Source organism: Chanos chanos, chromosome 9, assembly GCF_902362185.1.
Source record: "Chanos chanos chromosome 9, fChaCha1.1, whole genome shotgun sequence".
NCBI classification, from domain to species: Eukaryota; Metazoa; Chordata; class Actinopteri; order Gonorynchiformes; family Chanidae; genus Chanos; species Chanos chanos.
In genome coordinates this window covers 2611567-2631675 of record NC_044503.1, presented here as the reverse complement: position 1 = coordinate 2631675, position 20109 = coordinate 2611567, and the positions used below count along the sequence as shown (strand labels likewise).

Sequence of the window (20109 nt, the reverse complement as noted above, 5' to 3'; positions counted from 1 at the left end):
AAGAGAAAGGGATAAATGTTATCGGTATCAGAACAAACAAACATTGCAATTTCAATACCCGGAGATAACCAAATCACTTTGCCTTCTCCAGAGCCTTCAGTTTTAATGGACAGTTTGCAGCGACAAACCATTCACATACATAAATAATGTAAATACGTCTTGACGATATGTTATCAAGCCAACCCGTTGTTTAATGAGTCAAAATGTAATTCATGACAAACGCAGACAGTTTAGCGCTGTCATAATCAAAACTATGTATAGTGCCATAATTTATCCATTTTGAACTAGGCAATGCATGTTTACAAAGCTAACAGCAATGTATGATATGAGGGTCCTGTTTCCACTCCCTACTGGCCTCTTTAAGAAAAATGAGTGGGTTGTCAAATTAAAAGTAAGTACAGTTTGTGCGCCTTACGCCTTTATTTAATTTTCTCCAAGTCGCCCAGGCTCCCCCCACTCCAGACCACTGGATGGCGATATTCGTCACACTAGTGTATTGTCCACCCACAAACTCGAAGGAGGAAGGCAATGTTGGTATAGCCAAATAACATTAGCCAAAATGCTTGGAGACTTATTAATATTCGGGTGAGTTTCTTGCACCTCTGTCAATTTTTATGACATTTTCCCATCAGACGTGTTTATATCAACGCATTGAATAGATGTCTGGCTCACTAGCTATCCTCATATATGTGAATTTAAGCATTTCGGTTAGCAAAGTGGTCCACGTCACAACATCAGCTTTCACATTAAGCTTAATGTTTTAATGTCTGTTCTGGTTACGTTTTAGGACTCTACTTATGAACGCAGGGGCTGTCTTAAACTTCAAATTGTAAGTGTGTTTTAAATTATGTTTTAATGTATCATGGCTTGTGTGCTTAGTAGTAAACAAGCTAGCTTGACAGGTTTTCAAGCACTTTGCTGGGCTAGCGTTGACGAGTTGTCTCTCCTTGTTCACCTGTAGGAAGCTTCGCTTTCTACATTTTCTGTTTGATAAGTAATTTTTATCATTAAATGTTACTGTGATTACATGTCTAAAGTGTTTAACGAACCCTATTTTTGATCTAACTGAATCCAGGAAAAAGAAAGAGTCGCACGGTTTCGGAGATGAATCGCGCGCCCCTACCACAGGTAGACACTGACACTGAAAAAACAAATTAAGTAAACAGCACGACAGAGGCAGAATTGTTAAGGGGAATTGTTCTCTCTTTCCATTTTAGGTGATAACATCAGAGAATTTTTGCTGAGTCTCAGATACTTCCGGATATTTATTGCCCTGTGGAACGTCTTCATAATGTTTTGCATGATACTGTAAGTATCAGTGGCCTGTATTTAGCGGTTTACTCGTAAACCTAGCATGTAATCTCCTCTAGACTTTTTTTTATCAGATTTAATTTCAAACACGATGCATGTCAAAGCACCAGTCTTTAATTAAAAACGCATCCTTTTCTCTCCCCCAGATTATTTGGATCATAGAGTTCATTCTGCTTGTCAAATAGCAGATGGAGTTTGGACCACTTGGGACCATCCAGAACATGCGTTTCTTTTGGGAAGATGGCACCGGGGTGAACTCTTGACCCTCTCTAAACAAACACTAAAATTAAGTGTCGAGTCTCTGCTTGTTTTACGTTACTTTTATTATTTGACATGTCCTCCCAGACAAGGGAATGGTTTTTTTTTTTCAGGTGGTAAAGCTGGACTCTTGAGGGGGTGATGATGATGATGATGATGATGATGAACTATCAGGCAGTGAAAGTTGAACCCCCTGTGTGTCTGGGGAAGTCTCGCTGTTTTATAGAAAAATGATAAGAAATGTGTTGGTGAAAGGTTACTTTCTTTATCACAAATGTACTCCTCTGTTTCGTGATGGTGGGACTGCCAAAAAGACACGAATTGATGTTAATATATTTTTTCCCCTAATATTCGGCGGTATGGGCACATTTTGATAGGATAGGGAGGCCTTTACATCAGATAACGGTGTATGGGGATTCCTGAGCTGAAGAGATCAATGTTTTGTCTATTTATTCAATCCACTGAATGGAAATTGAGCAACCTGGTTGAGGTTGCCAGATTGGTGTGAGGACTACGACATGAAATCATTTTTATCCTTCCTTCTCATACTTTGCCTACTTTTTTCCAAATAAAGGTTAAAAGTCTCTAACAGTTTGCTTTGTGTGTGTTTTTGTGGTGTGTGTGTGTGTTTGTGTGTTTGTTTGTTTGTTTTTGAAATAACATCTGGTGTAATTTCTCTGTTGGTATTTCTATGTCTCTTCCCTTGACATCAGGTAAAACTCATCCTGCAACCCAGAATCCCCCCCCCAGCCTCATGCGCTGTGCAGTTATTTTCGTAAAGGTCAGGTCTATCTGACTACCTGGATGTTCCAATTAAGCGTGAGTTATTGCAGTACACAAGAGCTAAGGGAAGTATGTGTTGGCTGGGACCTTCTCCTAATGTTGTAAGACTCAGCTAAGTGAAAACAGGGTGACAGCTGACAGAATTTACTCTGATTTCAGAACTGGCTTGCATTAGAACCGCGGAATGATCATTAAGAAACCAATTCTTTTTTTTTTTTTTTTTTTTCTTTTTAAGACCCGCTGGAGAAAAAATTGTGAATGATTTAACATCCATACTGAATCAAGGCGAAGTACATTTAGTCCTGCACATTGAGGTAACAAGCTAAGTAGTTTGTATTCTTTGTATTTCATTATGGAGATACGGACTTAATACCTAGACATGAAGTTGTGTCATGTGAGTGACAAACCAGTTGTCAGAATTACTCTGAATATAACAACATGCTTTTGTTCATTCGAGATGAGATGTATTTATTATTAACGAGTGAATTATCTGTAGGATATCGTGCATATTGCGAAAGTTGGCTCTTTTTTCCTTGTGAAGATTTACCATCTGAAATAGCTTATGATAGGCTAAAAGATTTTGGGTAGACGTTTCGTTCAGATCGCTCAAGCGGAAAACATCAAAGATAAATTATATCAGACGGGCCTTCAATGAATACGTTTACTCTTCCATGGCGGAGATTTTTTTTGTTCGTTAGAATCGCCTATCACAGACCTCCTCCGTTCCGTACGTGACGAGCTCAACGTGTGACGTCTCCGCTTCGTGGATATCCACCAATGTAAGTGAGAGGCATTTTTAACAACAGATTGGAGCAGAGACGCTTGGGCACGAGTGTGTCAGTTGCTAAGGAGTCAGTAGCCACATGGGTATGGAGACTCCATGACAACAAATGAGGATATATTTTGATGTAGCCTTAAGCTTGTGTATATTGTGCGGATAATTGTGAGATTAATAGACCAGGCAGAAAACATGGGATCTGACGTACGCGCATATTTCCCCATGGGCCTGTGACACTTTGCAAGACTCCCACCGGGTTTCTGCGGAGGAGTCGACTTCCCTCACCCGGCGCTCTGCAATATTTCAGGGCAATGTCAGCGGCTCTTGTCACCCCGAAGCAACTGAGGGACCGGCTACTGCGCGCCATCGATGCTCAGCGCAATGTAAGTAACCAGCGAATGGGTTGAAACGGAAAAAAGGAGAGAGGAACTTCTCTCAGTGGAATGCCATGAGGTCCATAACTTAAACTTGTTAAAATAAAAGGATCAGTTAAGCTGGTTAGTTAAGCTTTTTAACCGTAGATAAAACCAACTACTCGAATGAACGTTTAGGTTTATCCGTCCATCATCTCGTGTTTCATTATTTGTTGCCTACAATAAACGTTAAACGAACTCCCCCGATTTGTTACGTAGCATCTTAGGAAAATGCGAATTCGACTGCAAGGCTGCAACTAACGCTGCAGCTCGCTAACTGAAGCTGATAAGTTCGAACTCGTATTTTTGGTGGGAAAAAAACGTAACCTTTCTTATCGTTGCACGTATTTTGTTGAGGTCGGTACCCTGATAACGGTAGCATGTAATAACATGATGCAAGTAGGATAACTACATTGTATCACAGGTCTTCGTTTTTCTGGGACGTTGCCTAGCTGTCATTTAGCAATGCTATTTGCAAGATAGTTTGGTAAACCGAGCAAAAGGAGCTACGTAATTAGCTATATGCACCGACTTGTTCTGTTCTTTTATGAGCCTTAAATGTACCGTCGGATCCACCTATAGTGGCTACGCTAGAATCTTTGGAATAGTCTGGTACATTCTCGAGTTGCTCAACTTGGCTTGCCGTATAGCTGAGGCTAACGCAGCTTGCGACCTCACTGAACTGACGGCACACACGTGGCTAGCGATGGCCGATGGATGCACCTGGTCTAATTTTCAGGCATTTTGAACGGAAATTCGGACATTGCATGCAGTCATGGAACTGTTGTGATTTTCAGGTCAAGCATGTTCATCAATATAAGCATTTATAATATACCACAAAACGGTAACGAATTGTTAAAGAGACCTTTGATTATTTTAGGTTTACACTTAATTTTATTTTTTTATTCCCCACCCATCTTCTTCCCTCTGGAAACGTCGCAAGATTTGGAAGTCAGGCAGGGAGGAATGTGACTCTTAGGTTCTTTCCAACCTGTAGGGAAAGTCCGCACTCTGGAAAGACACCATTTGAAAAATCGGTGCTGATGTTATTCTTAGGATAACATCGCAGATCATCTTCACAGAAGAATGAATTCAACACCAGTAGTTTTAATAGAAGGGTCACTTTCCACTCCACAACATCAGCTCCACAGTCACAGAAAATCAGCATCAACACCACACTGTTTCAAGACAATGGAAGGGCAGTTCTTCTCGTGAGAACTTGCATGATAGATTAAATTCCCGTGTGTGTTGGATACAGAAACACACATTGCACTCTTACATGTTGCTGTGGAAAGGCCGTAGACGTATAAAAAAGAAAAAGAAGTTGGATATTTTTGTATCAAAGAGCCTCTGTTATTAAATTGGTTGAGGAAGATCAAACGCTTTAGCATTCTTTGATGCGTGAAACATTTGACAAATTGTCCTAATCATCCAAAGTTTGGAACAGGTTGGTGCATAACAGCGTTGTCCATTGTAAAGGCAGGACTTCACATTCCTGTGAGTGAACAAGAGCCCAGTCACATTTGAGAGGAAGTTTCAGAATGTGGCAGCGAACACTGAGACAGGGCGCAAAGCTCAGTGGGGTTACACACCAAGAGAGAACTGATTAGTCAAGCTTTGTTTTGATTTTATAACATATTAAAATTGAAAAGTTGCATTATTTCTATTGCTACTACTGCTACTTCTACTACTACTACTACTACTACTAATAATAATAATAAGAGTAGTAGTAGAAGCAGTAGTAGTAGTAATAGTAATAATAGAGGTATTATTATTGTTATTATATCATGGCCATGAAGACTCACAAATGTTTTATTCTGTGGACGGACTCATGATTCATGGTATGTCTCTCTAAATGTAGAGTTCAGATTCATTCGTCCCAGTGGAGAGTTTAGGTAGCAGAGACGCAGGCCGCCTGAGGACGCGTGTTTTTTCCACGTACGGTTGCGCGCAAAGCTTGCGCGTCATTTGCATGCTCAACCTTTCAGCAGCGTCGCGCCCAAAAAAACCTGAAACCTCTTTGTTTCGCCGTCAGCTCACTGGACTAGAGATACAGGTGCACATCCGAAAGTCAGTGCAAATATCGTGGGGCCCCTTTGTGTCGCATTTGGCCCCGAGAGCGCTTAAGGCTGAGAATGAGTCAGAGGCAAAACTCAGTCAGTCGTGAACGGCTTTCACATCTGTTGGTTAAGACCGCGGTGGACCCGTCTATATTTATATCATTTGTCTGTTGAGTGAAGGGACGGTAAGAAAAAAAAAAACCTAAATTAAAAAAAAGACCCTTGATGCCTCCTGTGTCAGATTATCCTTATACTACAGGAAAACGAATCAGTTTTTTTTTTTTTAAGTTTAAACATCAAGTTTGAGAGTAAACTGACCGGTTGTAACTCTGTTCTTGAGCGTGAGGTTTGAGAGTAAAAGACAGGGGAGCGTATGACTGAAGTCAGAAACCCTAAATCACTCAGGGGGAAAAACCCTCGAATAACGTCTTAAAGTCCATCCGGATTTTGCAAATCGAGCAATTTGTACTCTGCCACCCAGACCCCTCAAACTGAAGCTCAGACCTCTTCACATTCTTTAAAACGTCTCTCTGAGGTTATATTTGTATGTGTTTTGTGTTTATATTCCATGATTCCTTACATTACAGGTGTGCATCATAGATTTAGTGCAGTTTTTACAATACCGTTTTTCTCTCCACAGATCCACAACATGGCGGCAGTGTTGGAGGTGATTTCCAGTTTGGAGAAATACCCTATCACCAGAGAGGCTCTCGAGGTAAAACCTGGATAACCTAACTCAGCGAAACACGCATTAATCTAGTGAGATTAATTGACCATCTTTGTGGTTTTTACTGTTAACATTATGCTCTAAAATTCGTGCATGTTTGGGTTAATCGGTCGTTGTCTCAAAAGAAATCTGTAACTCCTCTACTTATTTGTGTATTCACAAAGGAAATACATTTATTGTTTTGTTTTGACAGGAAACCCGGTTGGGGAAGTTAATTAACGAGGTGAGGAAGAGGACAAGGGACGAAGACCTCGCCAAGCGAGCCAAGAAGCTCTTGCGTAACTGGCAGAAGTTGATCGAACCAGCGCAGAACGAGGTGGCCCTGAGAGAATTCTCCGGAACCCCAGTCTCTGCCAATGGGGATTCGCTCTCCCCTCCCTCTCTCAGTTCGGGCTCTGACGTGACGTCCTCCGGGCTGGGGACTGCCGCTCATCTCCATAACGCTCACGCGCCTAAACCTGAAACGGCAAGCCACAGGAAACGCAAAGCAGAGAGGCAAGAAGGGTGGCACGCTCCAACCAGCACCTCCAAAATATCGACCAATGAGAAGGATCGCGCAGAGGTGTCAACCAATGGGACTGCTGAAAGTCTGGAGAGACGCCCACCGCTCCACCGGGCCTCTGTGGATTGCCTTCACAATGAGAAACCCAGCAGGATCCCAGTCAGCACAGTGAGGCCTCACTCCAGTTCCCCGACACTCCACACCAAACAGGCCAGCACTTCCCCGTCCCTCAGGAAGCCAGTGTTACTACAACAACAACAACAACAACAACGACAGGTAAACATTGACGTGGCCGCTTCGGGTCGGGGGCAACAGCCGCCCAAGAGCTCTTCAAATCCCAGAGGAATGACGCAAGACGTATTAGCCAAGGGAAAAACACTGCCTAGCACTAAAGTCACTCATCCAGTCCCTGTGCACAGCCCCAGGTGTCTGGAGAGCACTGGTTTATTACCTGCCTCCGTACCTTTAAGTTCTGCGACCCAGACCTCTCACACCGATGGGCTGCGGAATTCTCAGGCCTCGTTCCAAAGGGAGGGGCATGCGTACACGGACCCGTCCCACCAGCACAACGATAGGGTACTGGAATCCAAACAGGACTCGCAGCAGAATTCTAGACCCGCCCCTTTGCCCCCTCGTCCTGGGCTGCTGGGTGAGGTGGAGAACGTGGACGGCGATCTCAAATCCGTAGAGAGAAAACGCCGAAAGTACAGGTCCAGAGATTACGGGGTCAACTTAGCCGGGCAGCCTACGGAGGACGTTTCCAAGCCCGTTCGGTTAAAGGACCGAAAGCTAACGTTCGACCCTCTGACGAGACAAATCAAACCTTTAGCGCAGAAAGAGTCGAACCAGAGGGAGGAGGAACCAGCCGTGACCCTAAATCATCGGACGGACCCGCCCGTGAAGCAGAACACGCCCGCCCCTGTGGCGAGTCCCTTCCAGCAGACCAACTGGAAAGAGCTGTCGCGGAACGAGATCGTCCAGTCGTACCTGAACCTCCAGAACAACGTCCTGTCGTCCTCCGGAACGCACACGCCCGGGGCCCATTTCTTCATGACCGAGTTCCTCAAACATGAGGATCATCACGGCGAAGAGTCCAGAGCGACCCACTCGTTGGTTCCGGACCCGCCCGTACTTGACTTGCCGGGCGTCACTAGAGAGGTGACGGCACAGGACCTCCACAGGATCCACACGGACCGCTGGCCTGGGGTGAATGGCTGTTACGACACCAGGGATAACTGGTACGACTGGACCCAGTGCATCTGTTTGGATCCCCACGGGGATGAGAGCAGATTGAACATCCTGCCGTATGTTTGCTTAGACTGACCTCTGATGAAACAGCCTCATCCCGGAGAATTTAAAAAAGTGAATTATGTGAATAGATTTCATATGTTTTGTATCTATTTATTTTGAGCCATTTTGAAACATGAAAAACATGATTTTTCACAAAAAAAAAAAACCCAGAAGAGTCTTTTTGTTGTCTTTATTTTTTTCAGAGAGCTCTTCCGCTGAGAAATAAGAATCTCTCATCACACTTGAGTCACTCAGGGCATTGAACTGATACCATCAGAGTCAAAGCTTTTCAACCAGCTCTTTCTTTCATGACGCTCAATTAAAACGGGGCTGGATTCATTCACATTACTTAAGCATCTATATAGTCCGCGCGGTGCTTTTAAAGGTCTCTGTCCTTCGCCCTCTGGTCTTCTCTATGGTCTCTTACATTTGAGTAGCTCAACAATAAAACAAAAGCAATTTTCCAGGCAAATCGGGCAGATACAAAAGTCGGCTAAAAAGATCAAGTTAACGCAAAATGAATTGCCGAGATCTTAACGCAGCATTAGCAACGATGCAGCTAATTTACTTGGAATCGGAAACACGGACTTCTGAGGGTGTTACTTCCCCTTTTAAAGTTCATTCAGATGCTTTAAAACAATATGCATTTGACCCGAATGAGGGGGCGGGCACCAGGTAAATTCATGAAGAGGAATGCCAGAAGTTAGATATTACACATCTCCAACGTGTCTTTTTATACTGTGCAGCCAACATCACGATAACCCTTTTTCACTTTGATACATTCATACATTCCAGATTCACGCGCATTCATTCGGTTTTTCATCACTCTTCTGTTTCCGCACGCAGAAGAAATTACCTTATTTCATATTGACGTGTTCGGACTTCGCGTATCACTGTTCCTATCCGACCACAGGCCCGATGGGCAGCTTCCACCTCTGCACTGATACTTACCAAATGAAACTCTGTTCCACTGACAGGGTTTGGCTGAAGAGACACTGATATCAGGATGAGTATCCTTGGTTACGTGAATAGAACGATTGTGCATTTGCGTTACATGCCGCCGGGAACAAAACTAAATCTCCATTCTGATTACAAAAAATCTGAACAGATCTGTTAGCTCAAGATTTGTATTTCAAAAGGAATTTTCATTTGTGTTGTTTTCATTTCTCCGATTCAGCTGAATGTGAGAAGGGGCTCATTTTAGCCGTAAAACAAACACTGAACAGCCTCTTTATTTTCTAAGCTATTTTGGGTACTGTTAGGGAAAGTTATGGCGTACTATGGAAGGAACCCAGCTGGCTAATCTCTCCCTCTCTCTTTCTCTTTCTCTGTCTCTCCCACACACACACACACACACACTCATACTACCAGGCTTTGTTTCCTTTTTCCAGCTGTGATGCAAAATGACCTCATAAAGAGGTTCTACCTTCTCCAGGTTTTCCACATCGCAAAATGTCCCAGCATAGACTGCACAGATTACCTGGGGGTACATTATCATCAGATGTTAACTCTTCATTGTTTTATTGCTGACTTTTCTGTGAATTGCTGCGTAGTGGTTTTGTACCTGCAGTGTACTTTCCAAGGAAGGGAAGGGGGTTAACCTTTCAGTGTGACAGTTTTGTGTGCCGTAGTTATTTCCACATCAACTCTACAAACACTACCATGTGCCATTTACACATGGGTATAGCTTCAGTGGATATTTGTACTCACATATGTGTGTGTGTGTGTGTGTGTGTGTGTGTGTCCTTAGTTATGAAAATGCAGTTGTTATGGTGCTGTGACGGTTTAATGGAAACTGGGGGACATTTGTCGTCTACCTAAAACTTCACCTCCTGACTGGTTGTACCCGTGTGTTATTCCACGTAACTTAACCACTATGACGTTGTAATTTATACGTCCATTTAATATACCAGTTACACAACTTTATTATGACACACGGGGTAAATGTAGTGGCACCTTTCCATTCTGTCTCCTCTCATTTCAGCAGCATTGTACAGGAGAATAACGGTCAGAAAGTTCCGTTGGTGAATGACGCATTCTGTACTCACTGGAGGGGGTAAAAAACAAATGTTGGAAGAGAAGGGACAGAAAAATAAACACTGAGTAGGCTAAAAAACACTGCCCAGGCCGTGAATAAATATCTCAGCGTCTGACCAACGCTATGACACTTACCTTTTACCATCCCTCTGTCTCCTTTAGGAAGCTGCGAGACAGCTGGTATGCAGAGACACCGACTTGCCAACTTTTAGACGGCATTTAAACACGGAGTAATCTCAGTATTCGAGACAGCACCTGAACCAGAAACAGCAGGTTCATTTCACTCAAACTAACTCCCCCACTCCCATCCGGCCTGTCTCCCACACCTACTGCCCTGTTCCCTGTCCAAACAGAATAAAAGAACAGGGTTTTCTCTGTGTTAAATGCGAACACTGGTCAGACGTCATGTTTACTATTTGGCATTTGCTTAAGAACTTTGACGGAAAATTTAAGTACCGCAAAGTGCGCGTTTCTCACTGTCAGTCACCACCACTGGCCCTTCCGATGTGCAACTGGTCACACCACCTGTAAATTTGGGCTGGAAGGTGCCCGTGGCCTCCTCTTAAACGCTATTTTCTTTTTCCACCCACAAACAAAAATTTCAGTATTTGTTCAGTGTCTGTGTCCATCAGAAAAATTTCGTCTGAGTGTACTCTTCATTTGGAAACACACGTAGCCTATAAACATGCACTCACAGGACACAAACTTGCATATTTCCTCCACTGTAAACGTAAATTAGCAGCTCGACAACTTTAAAACACAAAGTGAACAACACTGAGGATCCTCACTAACTCTGTGTACGGGATTTAGGCAAAAGAATTCTAGCATGCAAGTGAACGTTATATTCGTTGCCGTGTGACAATGAACAACTTCAAAAGAAATAGACGGAAACAGAACTAGAAACAGAGGTTTCAAAGTGCTATAAATATAACGTGTTTGATGAAGTCCTTAAATGTGTTTTGGAGACACAGCCAAGCGCATAGTACAGTTTCCCCACAAAAACCCTTTCTCTACACACTGTGTATGTTAAAGGGGGCGGGGTTTTGCTGAGGTAAGCATTCTGTACGATTCTTGTTTGACACAGTAACTGTGGAATTTCTCTACTCTATGCCATCCCTAAAGAGCAAGCAAAGTCCGCCTACCTCACGCACACCACGGCCTAACCAGGAGCACGGTTAGCACTTAAGTTGGCTTTACCTGCTTCACTGCTGTCCCAAATCACAGCACGTTTTAACGCCAGAGCTACAATGCTCTGTTAAGCTCGCTCAGTACAAAAGCTAACCAAACCGGCTGCATTACATAGAGAAATCTAAGCTTGATTTAGCACAAAAGCTAAATTTGGCACTTTTGAAACGCAGCAGTATCATCACCTCTAATGTCACCCTGACGAAGATTGAGAATCACCTTGTGTGAACGTATTAAAAAATTGTGGTTAGATGTGTAAGTTTTGGATATAGTCATTCTCTCTTCATCTCTCGGTCTCTTACAACCCCTTGGGCTCTTGTGTGTTGATGTTTTCTGAATTGTTTCTAAAGTTCAACCAAGTCATTAATCTCAATCTAAATGTTAAAATGTTTAATTTCTAGGATAAAAAAAAAATATGACTGTCAAAGACAGATGGTTCATAGCATATTAAACGGTGAGCTATTTACACAACACACTTCAATACCCTGACTTCAGAGGACACTGTCAAACTGTGTAAACACAGGCCAGAAATTTCCAGACACTCTACCTGGATACAAATAGAACTGCCTGAATTTCCAAACACGTTTTTGGCTTAATCATTTTGGGACACCCAGAAAACGTTCTTCTGACTTCAAGGTATAAGGTAATTTTTTTTTTTAACTCTTATTTGAATTTATGAGTGTTTGACTACGTGCAATTGAGTTCATTACTCAAACATAAAACTTGTTTTTCCTGAACACTATATAATCACTCTGTCTTAAAATAATACTGAGTGCTTGTCCTCATGTTTCCACATGAATTAGAAGCTTTTTTTCCCCTTCCCAACAAATTGCTCTTTCAATACGACTGGTTCCCTGAAGACGTTTTAGCCTGTAAATGTTCTGTTCTAGAACTTTCCACCTGAAGTGTTCAAAGTGTGCACAGAGGTTTGAGCTGGCATCACACGAAGCAGGTCTGCTAATTTAACCAAATTAGTTTATTAGATGTATACAGTGAAAAAGGTCATTCATACAATATTGATGGGAATACATGAACTGCAGTTGGCCAGCAAACTCATTCATCCGACCTTCAACCCACCCCCAGCCAAAACAAGTGTAAAAACATTCCACCTCATCTTTCTTTACAAATTTGTCATTTTTATCATGCAATTGAAAGAATATGAAGCTAAGGATTAAACAAATAATCCTTCACACAACAATATAAATACTGCATTACTGTATATATGTATGTATATGACATATATATATATATATATATGTATGTATATGACATATATATATATATATATATATATATATATATATATATATAACATTTGAATGATAAGCATTTGTAAACTGACAACAAAACCTGAATCTGACAGTATAAATACTAACACATGACTAAGTGCTATATATATTTCTATGTGAAAACAGGGGAGAAATACCACTTCCTTTTCGGGTCTCTTGGTTTCAAGGAGACTCATGACTGAGGCAATGTGGGTTAATGCCTGCAAAATAGATAGATAGATAGATAGATAGATAGATAGATAGATAGATAGATAGATAGACAGACGGATAGATAGATAGATAGATAGATAGATAGATAGATAGATAGATAGATAGATAGATAGATAGATAGAGAAAAGGTCACATTTTGTTCACATGTATAAACCTATGGGGCTGAATAAGTCAGACATTCTTGACCATGCGAGACTTACCCTGTTATCCTACAGTTGTTCGCCTGTACGTAAGTCCCTGTGTACCTGATATTGCACCTCGCCACGTTGTTGGAGAAATCAGATTCCTGTACTAGGAAACCTGGGTTCACCGTGACCTGCTGAGCAAAAGGTCAAATTGGCCTCAGAGCCGTACAGCACTGGACACCTGTACTCACCTGTCCTGACTGTCATACTCTCATGATTTTCATACACTTTTATTTGGTGAGGTATTTTGCTTATGTTCCTAAGCTAAATACCTCTCCAAAAGGCTGCTCCAGATCTGTGGGTGTGTGACCTCTGACATAAATGGTAAGAGCTATAAGTTAGTCCAGGTAAGAGCATCACCTAAGCAAACTGCTCCATAAATTACCTTCAGGATATAGTTTCCTGGGGGAACATCTGTGATGTCAATCCACTGGCAATCAATGTTGGCATGGTAGGTATCATAGCAACCTGGGCCCAGACCCTGAACCACATTAGGGAGTAAATGGGGGAAAAAAACACCCATGTCAGAGAATGGCATTTTACACACATATAGGGTTTGAGACTGGGTCCACAACAACGCATCATACCCAGGCTAGAGAACACTGTAAGATTCTAATTCTGAAGAACCTAACTTAAATTTTCACCTATTCCAATTCCATTTGAACATTCTGTTGTCTCTGGGCACAAGGCTGCACAGTTTCCATTATGACATCACCACCCTCTCCTCCAGTCTGTTCTCTGGAACTAACCTTGAGTGGTGTGTGAACACCTTTACCTGTGTGTGAGCCGTGCAGGCATACCGGCGTCGAACCCCCGGGTCACAGTTCGTGTCTTCCAGACAGAAACTAGCTTTGTGACCTTCAGCGACCTTTTCACCCGTCGAGACATCCAGCAGGTCATAGTTGCTGAAAGCCTCCATGCTATGGTAATGTCTGAGGAAGTATTAACACAGAATAAACCAACGAATTAAACAAATACGGAAATGTCATTTGCAGTTTGAGCTGCAGCATGTTGGTTTTGTTTCCTAAATTGTTGACTGGACAGATTATATAGGAGACACGTCTGTACTAGTAACATCTTAATGAGTATTATTGTAATTGGTTGATGATGTACCCCAGAGCTCTACTGTCTACTATCAAATATGTAGCTTGAGTGAGTAGCACATCTTGGATAAAGATGTTTGTAGTGCTATCATTATATAGTTGTCCCATCTTCTGTCCACTCACCAGAGATCATGGCACACGGAAATTAAAAGATTAAAAGATTAAGATTAAGATTATAATATCAACATGCTTAAACTCAAAGTCAGTGTATGTATCAGATGCTATTCCATTAAATATTACATGGAGGGACTGACCGCAAAAGGGTTAAGCTTTTAAATGAACTTACTGATGGCAGCTGTGCCATTCCCACTCGTGCCGCGGTTTGACGGGGAGGAAATCGGCCGTTCCCTGGTTCTTCACCCTCTGGGGGAACCGAAGCAGCACCCTGTAGTCAATGTCTCGCACGCTCGACCTGTACGCTGACCTACACGCGCGCGCGCGCGCACAGACACGAACGTCCAAAGAACAAACGTGAAGAATGGAACTGCAAGGACTGGGTACAGGCACTGACATTTAACCACGCTTTTGTAGTTAGTGCAGCTGCTACAATAACTACAAGACTTATAATTTTTTGTAGTTACAAGAATAGTAATAATTTCTACAGTAATTAAAATAATATATAATGATACAATTTGTTGCAGAAATGTTGACAGTCTTACAGTGTAATGGAGAGTTAGCATTTGACCAAAACTATCAAACATCCGTTTTTAGTTTATTTCAAAATTTGGATAAATCAAATTTTTACTCAGATTTTTATTCTGATGACACAAACTTCAGTTAATCTTAAAGTATATTGGCTACCGTGCTAGGCAGTTCTCTTCAGCAGCACATCGGAGCGCGTACATCTGCACGCGCTGAATGTAAGAGGCAGCTTGTATGTAGTAGGGATCGGGGATAAGGTCGGGTAGACCTAGAAATCCATAGGGACCAAAGCAACCTTAATTAGAGCTGTGACGGGTCAGACGTGTAGTCTCAGGTATTACATCAAGCTTGATGCACGACGTCAAACTCTGCATAATCTCTAGAGTGCCGTAAAACGGTTGCGAAGCGCGCATATGTGCGTAAATGTCCGTTCAAACTTACCATCAAGAAAATGTCTGGTGCCTAAACCAGATCCTGCTGGCTGACGCGACAAACCCCTGTTTCTGCCGACTGGGGGGTACAGGTTGTAGAAAACAGAGTTTCTGCTGCTGGAATCGGGGTTTCGACCGTCCTCACTTACTATGTCGTCTCTTTCCCCTGCCTGTCCCGGCAGTGCCTGAATAGTACGTGTGTCTACATTGTCATCGGCCAGTGAAGGAGGAGAAGTGTTGGAAACCATTAGGTTTCTCGGGGGATTGGAATCAACTGGTTCTGCTGTGTAGGTGTGACTGCCCCCCGAGGCATTATTAGTTCCTAGTGGACCTCCACCTTCCCTTGAATCATTCCGTCGCCCGGTCATTGGTCTTTCGGTCGATATTCCGCGACCCGATGTTGTCGATACTGAAACCTGTGGTGACAAGGGTATCCGTTCTGGAACCGATACATCTGCGTGCTGTCTCCTCGAAACTCCGTTTCCAGAAAAATCTGAAGGTGTCACCGTAGTCCTGACAACCGATATGCTGCTTACCACAGCGTCTTGGGTAAATAGGTTTTCTCCTCGATGGGTGGTCACTGCCTCCCTGCGAAGCGGCAAGGGGCGATTACTTTCGTCCGTTAAGGGACCACTGGCGCTAAAAAAGTGGCTGACTTCAGGACTTGAAACGTGGGCTTCAGATTCGCGAGTGAGCTCAGAGGCAGAATCAGACTGTAATGCGCGATGAGAAGTCCTAGCTGGGTTTCTAGAAGTCGGGCGTCGAGGTGTCGGAGACAGGTGTCTGGTCAAAAAGAACTGCGTACGGCTCCTAGGTGCCGCCGGAGAATGATACTTGGACCCGCTGCTCAGTAAACTGTACATTTGACCGTTGCTCTCCCACTGAATTCTGTGCCCCCTAGGTCCATTACGCTCGCGCGCGTGGCGCTGTCCGGTACTTAAAATGATCAGCAGACTTATTTGGAAACACAGAGAAAGCGAAAAAATATACCTTATCATTGTCAGTTATTTGTAAGACTAACTAAAGACACTTATAATATGTTTTACTGCAATCGCTTCAACCCACACGAAAATCTTCACTCCTGGAGGGAAATGAGGAAAAAAGTTGTAGTGGCAAGGTAGTTTATGCTAACTTTTCCTGGCACCCCACTCTCTTTCTCCCTCCCTTCTTTTCTTGCTCTCTCTCTCTCTCTGTCTCTCTCTCTCTCTCTCTCTCTCTCTCTCCCCATCTCTCTTACCTCACTTGTTCTGTCTCTTACAGGTGTGTTTATCTGCGCATGCACACAGACACCCATTTCTTTAAGAAAGTCAACTTGCAACTTGAACCTGTCTTCTCATTCACTGCCACTCCGAAGTTAAATAACTTTGTTGTCCTAGATGAAGTACATTGTGCGCACATTGCACACGAGGAAAATGATTCATTACAGTATACAGCCTTTTCTGTATGGCAACAGCATCCTTTGCAATAACAAATTTGATTTATGTTCGTTCAGACGCTGGCTTTCAGGATAATTAGAAAGAAAGAAAGAAAGAAAGAAAGAAAGAAAGAAAGAAAGGTGACCGACTACATGAAAACTCACTGCGCACATTAATCAATTAGATATATTACAAGCATATGGACACTAGGGGGCGCTCTGGGTCACTTCTTTCCTTGGGTTCAATGTTTATATTGTCGGAACATGCCGTGAACACTGTGAGACAGCGGGAGCAGTATTCCCGCCCGCGCACTGTCTCGCATGCACATTTATTACGGCAGTGTCAACAGGACCGGTTCTTTAAGAAAAAACACATTAGCTGACGAGATCACCCCCATTAGAAATAATGTTTGTGTATGAGAATTATTCATGCGCACCATTCAGAAAAACAAATAAATAAATAAAATAAAAGCGGGAAAAGGGAACCTCTGTCAGGCCTTGGTGGTGATTTAGTTACAATAGTGTTAATTTAGTAGCGGGATAGTTAGATTAGCTAAACGTCAGTCCAACCAACACACCTTATTCAAATAAACACCTGCCACACTAGTATATTCTCCTGTGGAACCCAGGGCCATTTACACAAGCACTGCGTGTGTACAACTATATGCCCGTTTTGTTTTTTTTTGTTTTTTTTTAAGAATTATTTTTATTTTTCACTTTGTAAATCTGGAGTGTTATCTGACAAAAGTTATTAAACTGGCGCATGGCAGTAGGAGGACTGTTGAGAATATGTGAATTTGAGCAAAGCAGAAGCACAAGGTAATAAATCCTGCCACTGAGTTTCTGATTCAGGTCATTAAAGTCATGTGTCCTGTATTTCACAGTGTTTGTTATTCCAACCTAAAAGCAGCAGGACGGCCCCGCTGTACAGCCTGCCTTTATGAGCCCCAGACCCAACTGCACTGGAGAGCAGTCCGAGGAAAAAAAGAGGATCCGAAAGTCCTTATACGTAAATTCCTACACAGAGGGACAGCAGCCTATGAAAGCTTTCACACGGAGGTAAAAGCCTGATTCATTAATGCTTTCACCACGGGTAGTTTCGTTTGGCTAAGAATCCGGATTGGTCCAGATTATTAGCACAAGGCGTCCACTGGTTGTGTCACTCCTTTTGTGTGGGAAGATCGTGCTAACGTGCGCATATTGTGTTAATAACTGGGGGTTGCAGAGTCAAGACCTCGGACGTGAGGAAATGCAAGTTGCAGCTTGTTCAGGGGAGAGAGAGAGAGGGAGAGAGAGAGTCGTCAGTCATGAGGGAGGTCAGGGAGCATTCATCTATATAAAAGCGCTCTCTCTCTCCCCTCCCCTGACACGAGAGGCATTTGGGCTAAATATAAACAGAAAGCCCACGGCAGCACACAATCACCTCAGGGCTTTTAAGAATGTGTGTGAGAGTGGCTAGATGACAAATATATCCAGCTACGACTGTTTCCTCTCAAAAGTTTAACTTTCACAGTTCTTGTAATTACAGTAAATGGTGGGTAGATAGATGAAGAATCAGACACAAACAGAGTTAGATGGGCTGAACAAGACAGACAGATAGACAGACAGGCAGACAGACAGACAGATAGATAGATGGATAGATAGATGGATCATCCGTGACAGTTAGTGTTGTGTAATGGTGATTAATGTACATTGAACTGTTTTGTCAGGCGGCAGGGTTGTACCATGGTGTCATTTCTCTCTCATTTGTTTCAGGGTTGAGCTCCCTCTGTGCTGTCTGCTGATGAATTTAGCCCGTTACTGTTTACCAAACAAATCAAATTAAAGGCTGGACCAAAAGCGTCAGAAACCCAGAGCAGTGTCTGAGAATGAAGTAAGGGTTGCTGAAGGGGGGGGGGGGGCGTCTAGACTCTGTTTGTTTTTCAGTGCAGTTTAACTCTCTGTGTAGAAGGCACCGCAGGAGAAGTCTGACAGATATGATGGACGGGTGGAAATGTTGATCAGTTTGTTTGGTTCATAATTCCACTTTCTCATGCCTCCCTGTCATGTGGGTATGAAATAAAACTGTGAAAAACTGTGAGACATTTTTGTTTTCGTACGGCCCTTAGAGGGTCTCCTTTCCACTCACCGTAGCTTTAAAAATGATCCTTAAAATGAAAACAAATTTCTGCTTCACTGTTGCGATGAACAATTTTATACCCCCTATATATATTTCAATGTTAAATTGCCCACACAAAAGAATCCTATGTAGAAACACAATTGGACATGACAGTCTACAGAGGTGAGCCACTGATTTACTGATGCTTTTGGCGTAAAGGTCTAGTGGTGTGAATCGAGGGTGTTTTTTTTTGCCCAGAAATCAGATGTCCCATAAAACCCCAGGAGAGAACGACCTAAACCTTGCTGAAATTGTGTTTACTATTATGAAGTGCTTTAGCTGAGCAGAAGTTAAAAATGTCTTCAAAAAAACCACAAAGCCGTTGGCCAATCTATCGCCACAGAGTGGACGAAGTCGACACACGTTTGCGCACAGACTCCCAAATATTTTTCATTTTGACTAAAACATGGTTCCATAAAAAAGGGAACCTCTAATAAACAAAGAACTTCAGTAAAGGTTCTCAGTTTGTTTTCACTGTCACCAGCCTCATTGCAAATTCTTATGGCCCTTTTCATTTCCCACCAAAAACAAAGACCAAACTTGCAGAACCACAGAGGTTTATGGTGGCATTTATTTATATATGTGTGTGCACTGTATATTTCATTATACACACCAGCACAACCTGCTACAACTCTCAGAGACAGTTCCCCTTTCAGACAGTGGACGCTTATGGTGCTTTTTTTTTTAATAGCTTAAACTGCTTGTGTGTGACAGAGCCAGCGTCTCTGTGCCCTGTGGTGCTTTGTCCTTCACGTCTGTCTTGGCACACTGTCCCCCGGTCACATCCACGCTACTCTGCCCCCCCAGGTTACATAACTGCACAGTCAGGACGACCGACCCCTCTGTGTCGCTATGGAAACATCACGCCCACGTCCACAACTTCACGCTACAGGGGGGGTCACACTCAGGAGTTTGGGGGAGACCTGAGTGAGGACTCATCTCACGTCCAGACGTTTATACTCGAGTGGGATTCACGAGGTCAACGTTGTCCTTTTGTGCCGGTTTAAACATCTCTGTCAAACACTTTTAACTTTATGACAGCATTTTGACATTAAACAACAGTGACTATTGAGTAGAGCTGTTTATGGTGAATATGAAATATTGGGAATCACTATATCTAAAATCACCTTGAATGACTGTGTGGTCTGGCAAGTGTCTGTCATTAACTTGGCAGTCTCCAAACTATGTTGGCACACCATTGTCTGAGTCATGCAAAGCATCTTGTCAGCTGATATCGGCAAACGCAAAGATATAGGAATGAGTTTATGCCGTTAGAAACACACAGACACCAAATGCACCAGTCACCAGAAGTAGGGATAAAAACAGAGACAAA

The 20109-nt window shown here is 42.8% G+C and overlaps 3 protein-coding genes across 3 annotated transcripts; 2 read left to right on the top strand and 1 right to left on the bottom strand.

Moving 5' to 3' along the window:
- The first annotated feature begins 519 nt into the window (after positions 1 to 519).
- Positions 520 to 2158, top strand: smim7 (small integral membrane protein 7). Its single transcript, XM_030784630.1, has 5 exons — positions 520 to 585; positions 788 to 829; positions 1076 to 1128; positions 1218 to 1308; positions 1458 to 2158. The coding sequence occupies exons 1-5, from the start codon at positions 560 to 562 to the stop codon at positions 1471 to 1473; spliced, it is 228 nt and encodes a 75-aa protein (XP_030640490.1). The 5' UTR covers positions 520 to 559; the 3' UTR covers positions 1474 to 2158.
- Positions 2159 to 3441: 1283 nt separating this feature from the next.
- On the top strand, positions 3442 to 8155 carry LOC115820600 (mediator of RNA polymerase II transcription subunit 26-like). Its single transcript, XM_030784226.1, has 3 exons — positions 3442 to 3513; positions 6244 to 6318; positions 6524 to 8155. The coding sequence occupies exons 1-3, from the start codon at positions 3442 to 3444 to the stop codon at positions 8153 to 8155; spliced, it is 1779 nt and encodes a 592-aa protein (XP_030640086.1).
- Positions 8156 to 13039: 4884 nt separating this feature from the next.
- loxl5a (lysyl oxidase-like 5a) lies at positions 13040 to 19975 on the bottom strand. The gene is made up of 8 exons (XM_030784225.1): positions 19944 to 19975; positions 19489 to 19626; positions 15215 to 16158; positions 14933 to 15041; positions 14418 to 14555; positions 13804 to 13960; positions 13414 to 13509; positions 13040 to 13159 (listed from the first exon to the last, which is right to left on the bottom strand). Exons 1-8 carry the CDS (start codon positions 19973 to 19975, stop codon positions 13040 to 13042), a joined length of 1734 nt encoding a protein of 577 aa, XP_030640085.1.
- Positions 19976 to 20109: the final 134 nt, after the last annotated feature.

Coding starts and splice junctions, on each gene's coding strand:
- loxl5a (XM_030784225.1), bottom strand. CDS start 19,975: ATGGTGTGCCAACATAGTTTGGAGACTGCCAA. Junction 16,159..19,488: donor GGCACAGAGACGCTGGCTCT/GTCACACACAAG, acceptor TTTCCAAATAAG/TCTGCTGATCATTTTAAGTA. Junction 13,961..14,417: donor GAATGGCACAGCTGCCATCA/GTAAGTTCATTT, acceptor ATACTTCCTCAG/ACATTACCATAGCATGGAGG.
- LOC115820600 (XM_030784226.1), top strand. CDS start 3,442: ATGTCAGCGGCTCTTGTCACCCCGAAGCAACTGAGGGACCGGCTACTG. Junction 3,514..6,243: donor CCATCGATGCTCAGCGCAAT/GTAAGTAACCAG, acceptor TTCTCTCCACAG/ATCCACAACATGGCGGCAGT. Junction 6,319..6,523: donor TCACCAGAGAGGCTCTCGAG/GTAAAACCTGGA, acceptor TTGTTTTGACAG/GAAACCCGGTTGGGGAAGTT.
- smim7 (XM_030784630.1), top strand. CDS start 560: ATGCTTGGAGACTTATTAATATTCGG. Junction 586..787: donor GGAGACTTATTAATATTCGG/GTGAGTTTCTTG, acceptor GTTACGTTTTAG/GACTCTACTTATGAACGCAG. Junction 830..1,075: donor GCTGTCTTAAACTTCAAATT/GTAAGTGTGTTT, acceptor AACTGAATCCAG/GAAAAAGAAAGAGTCGCACG.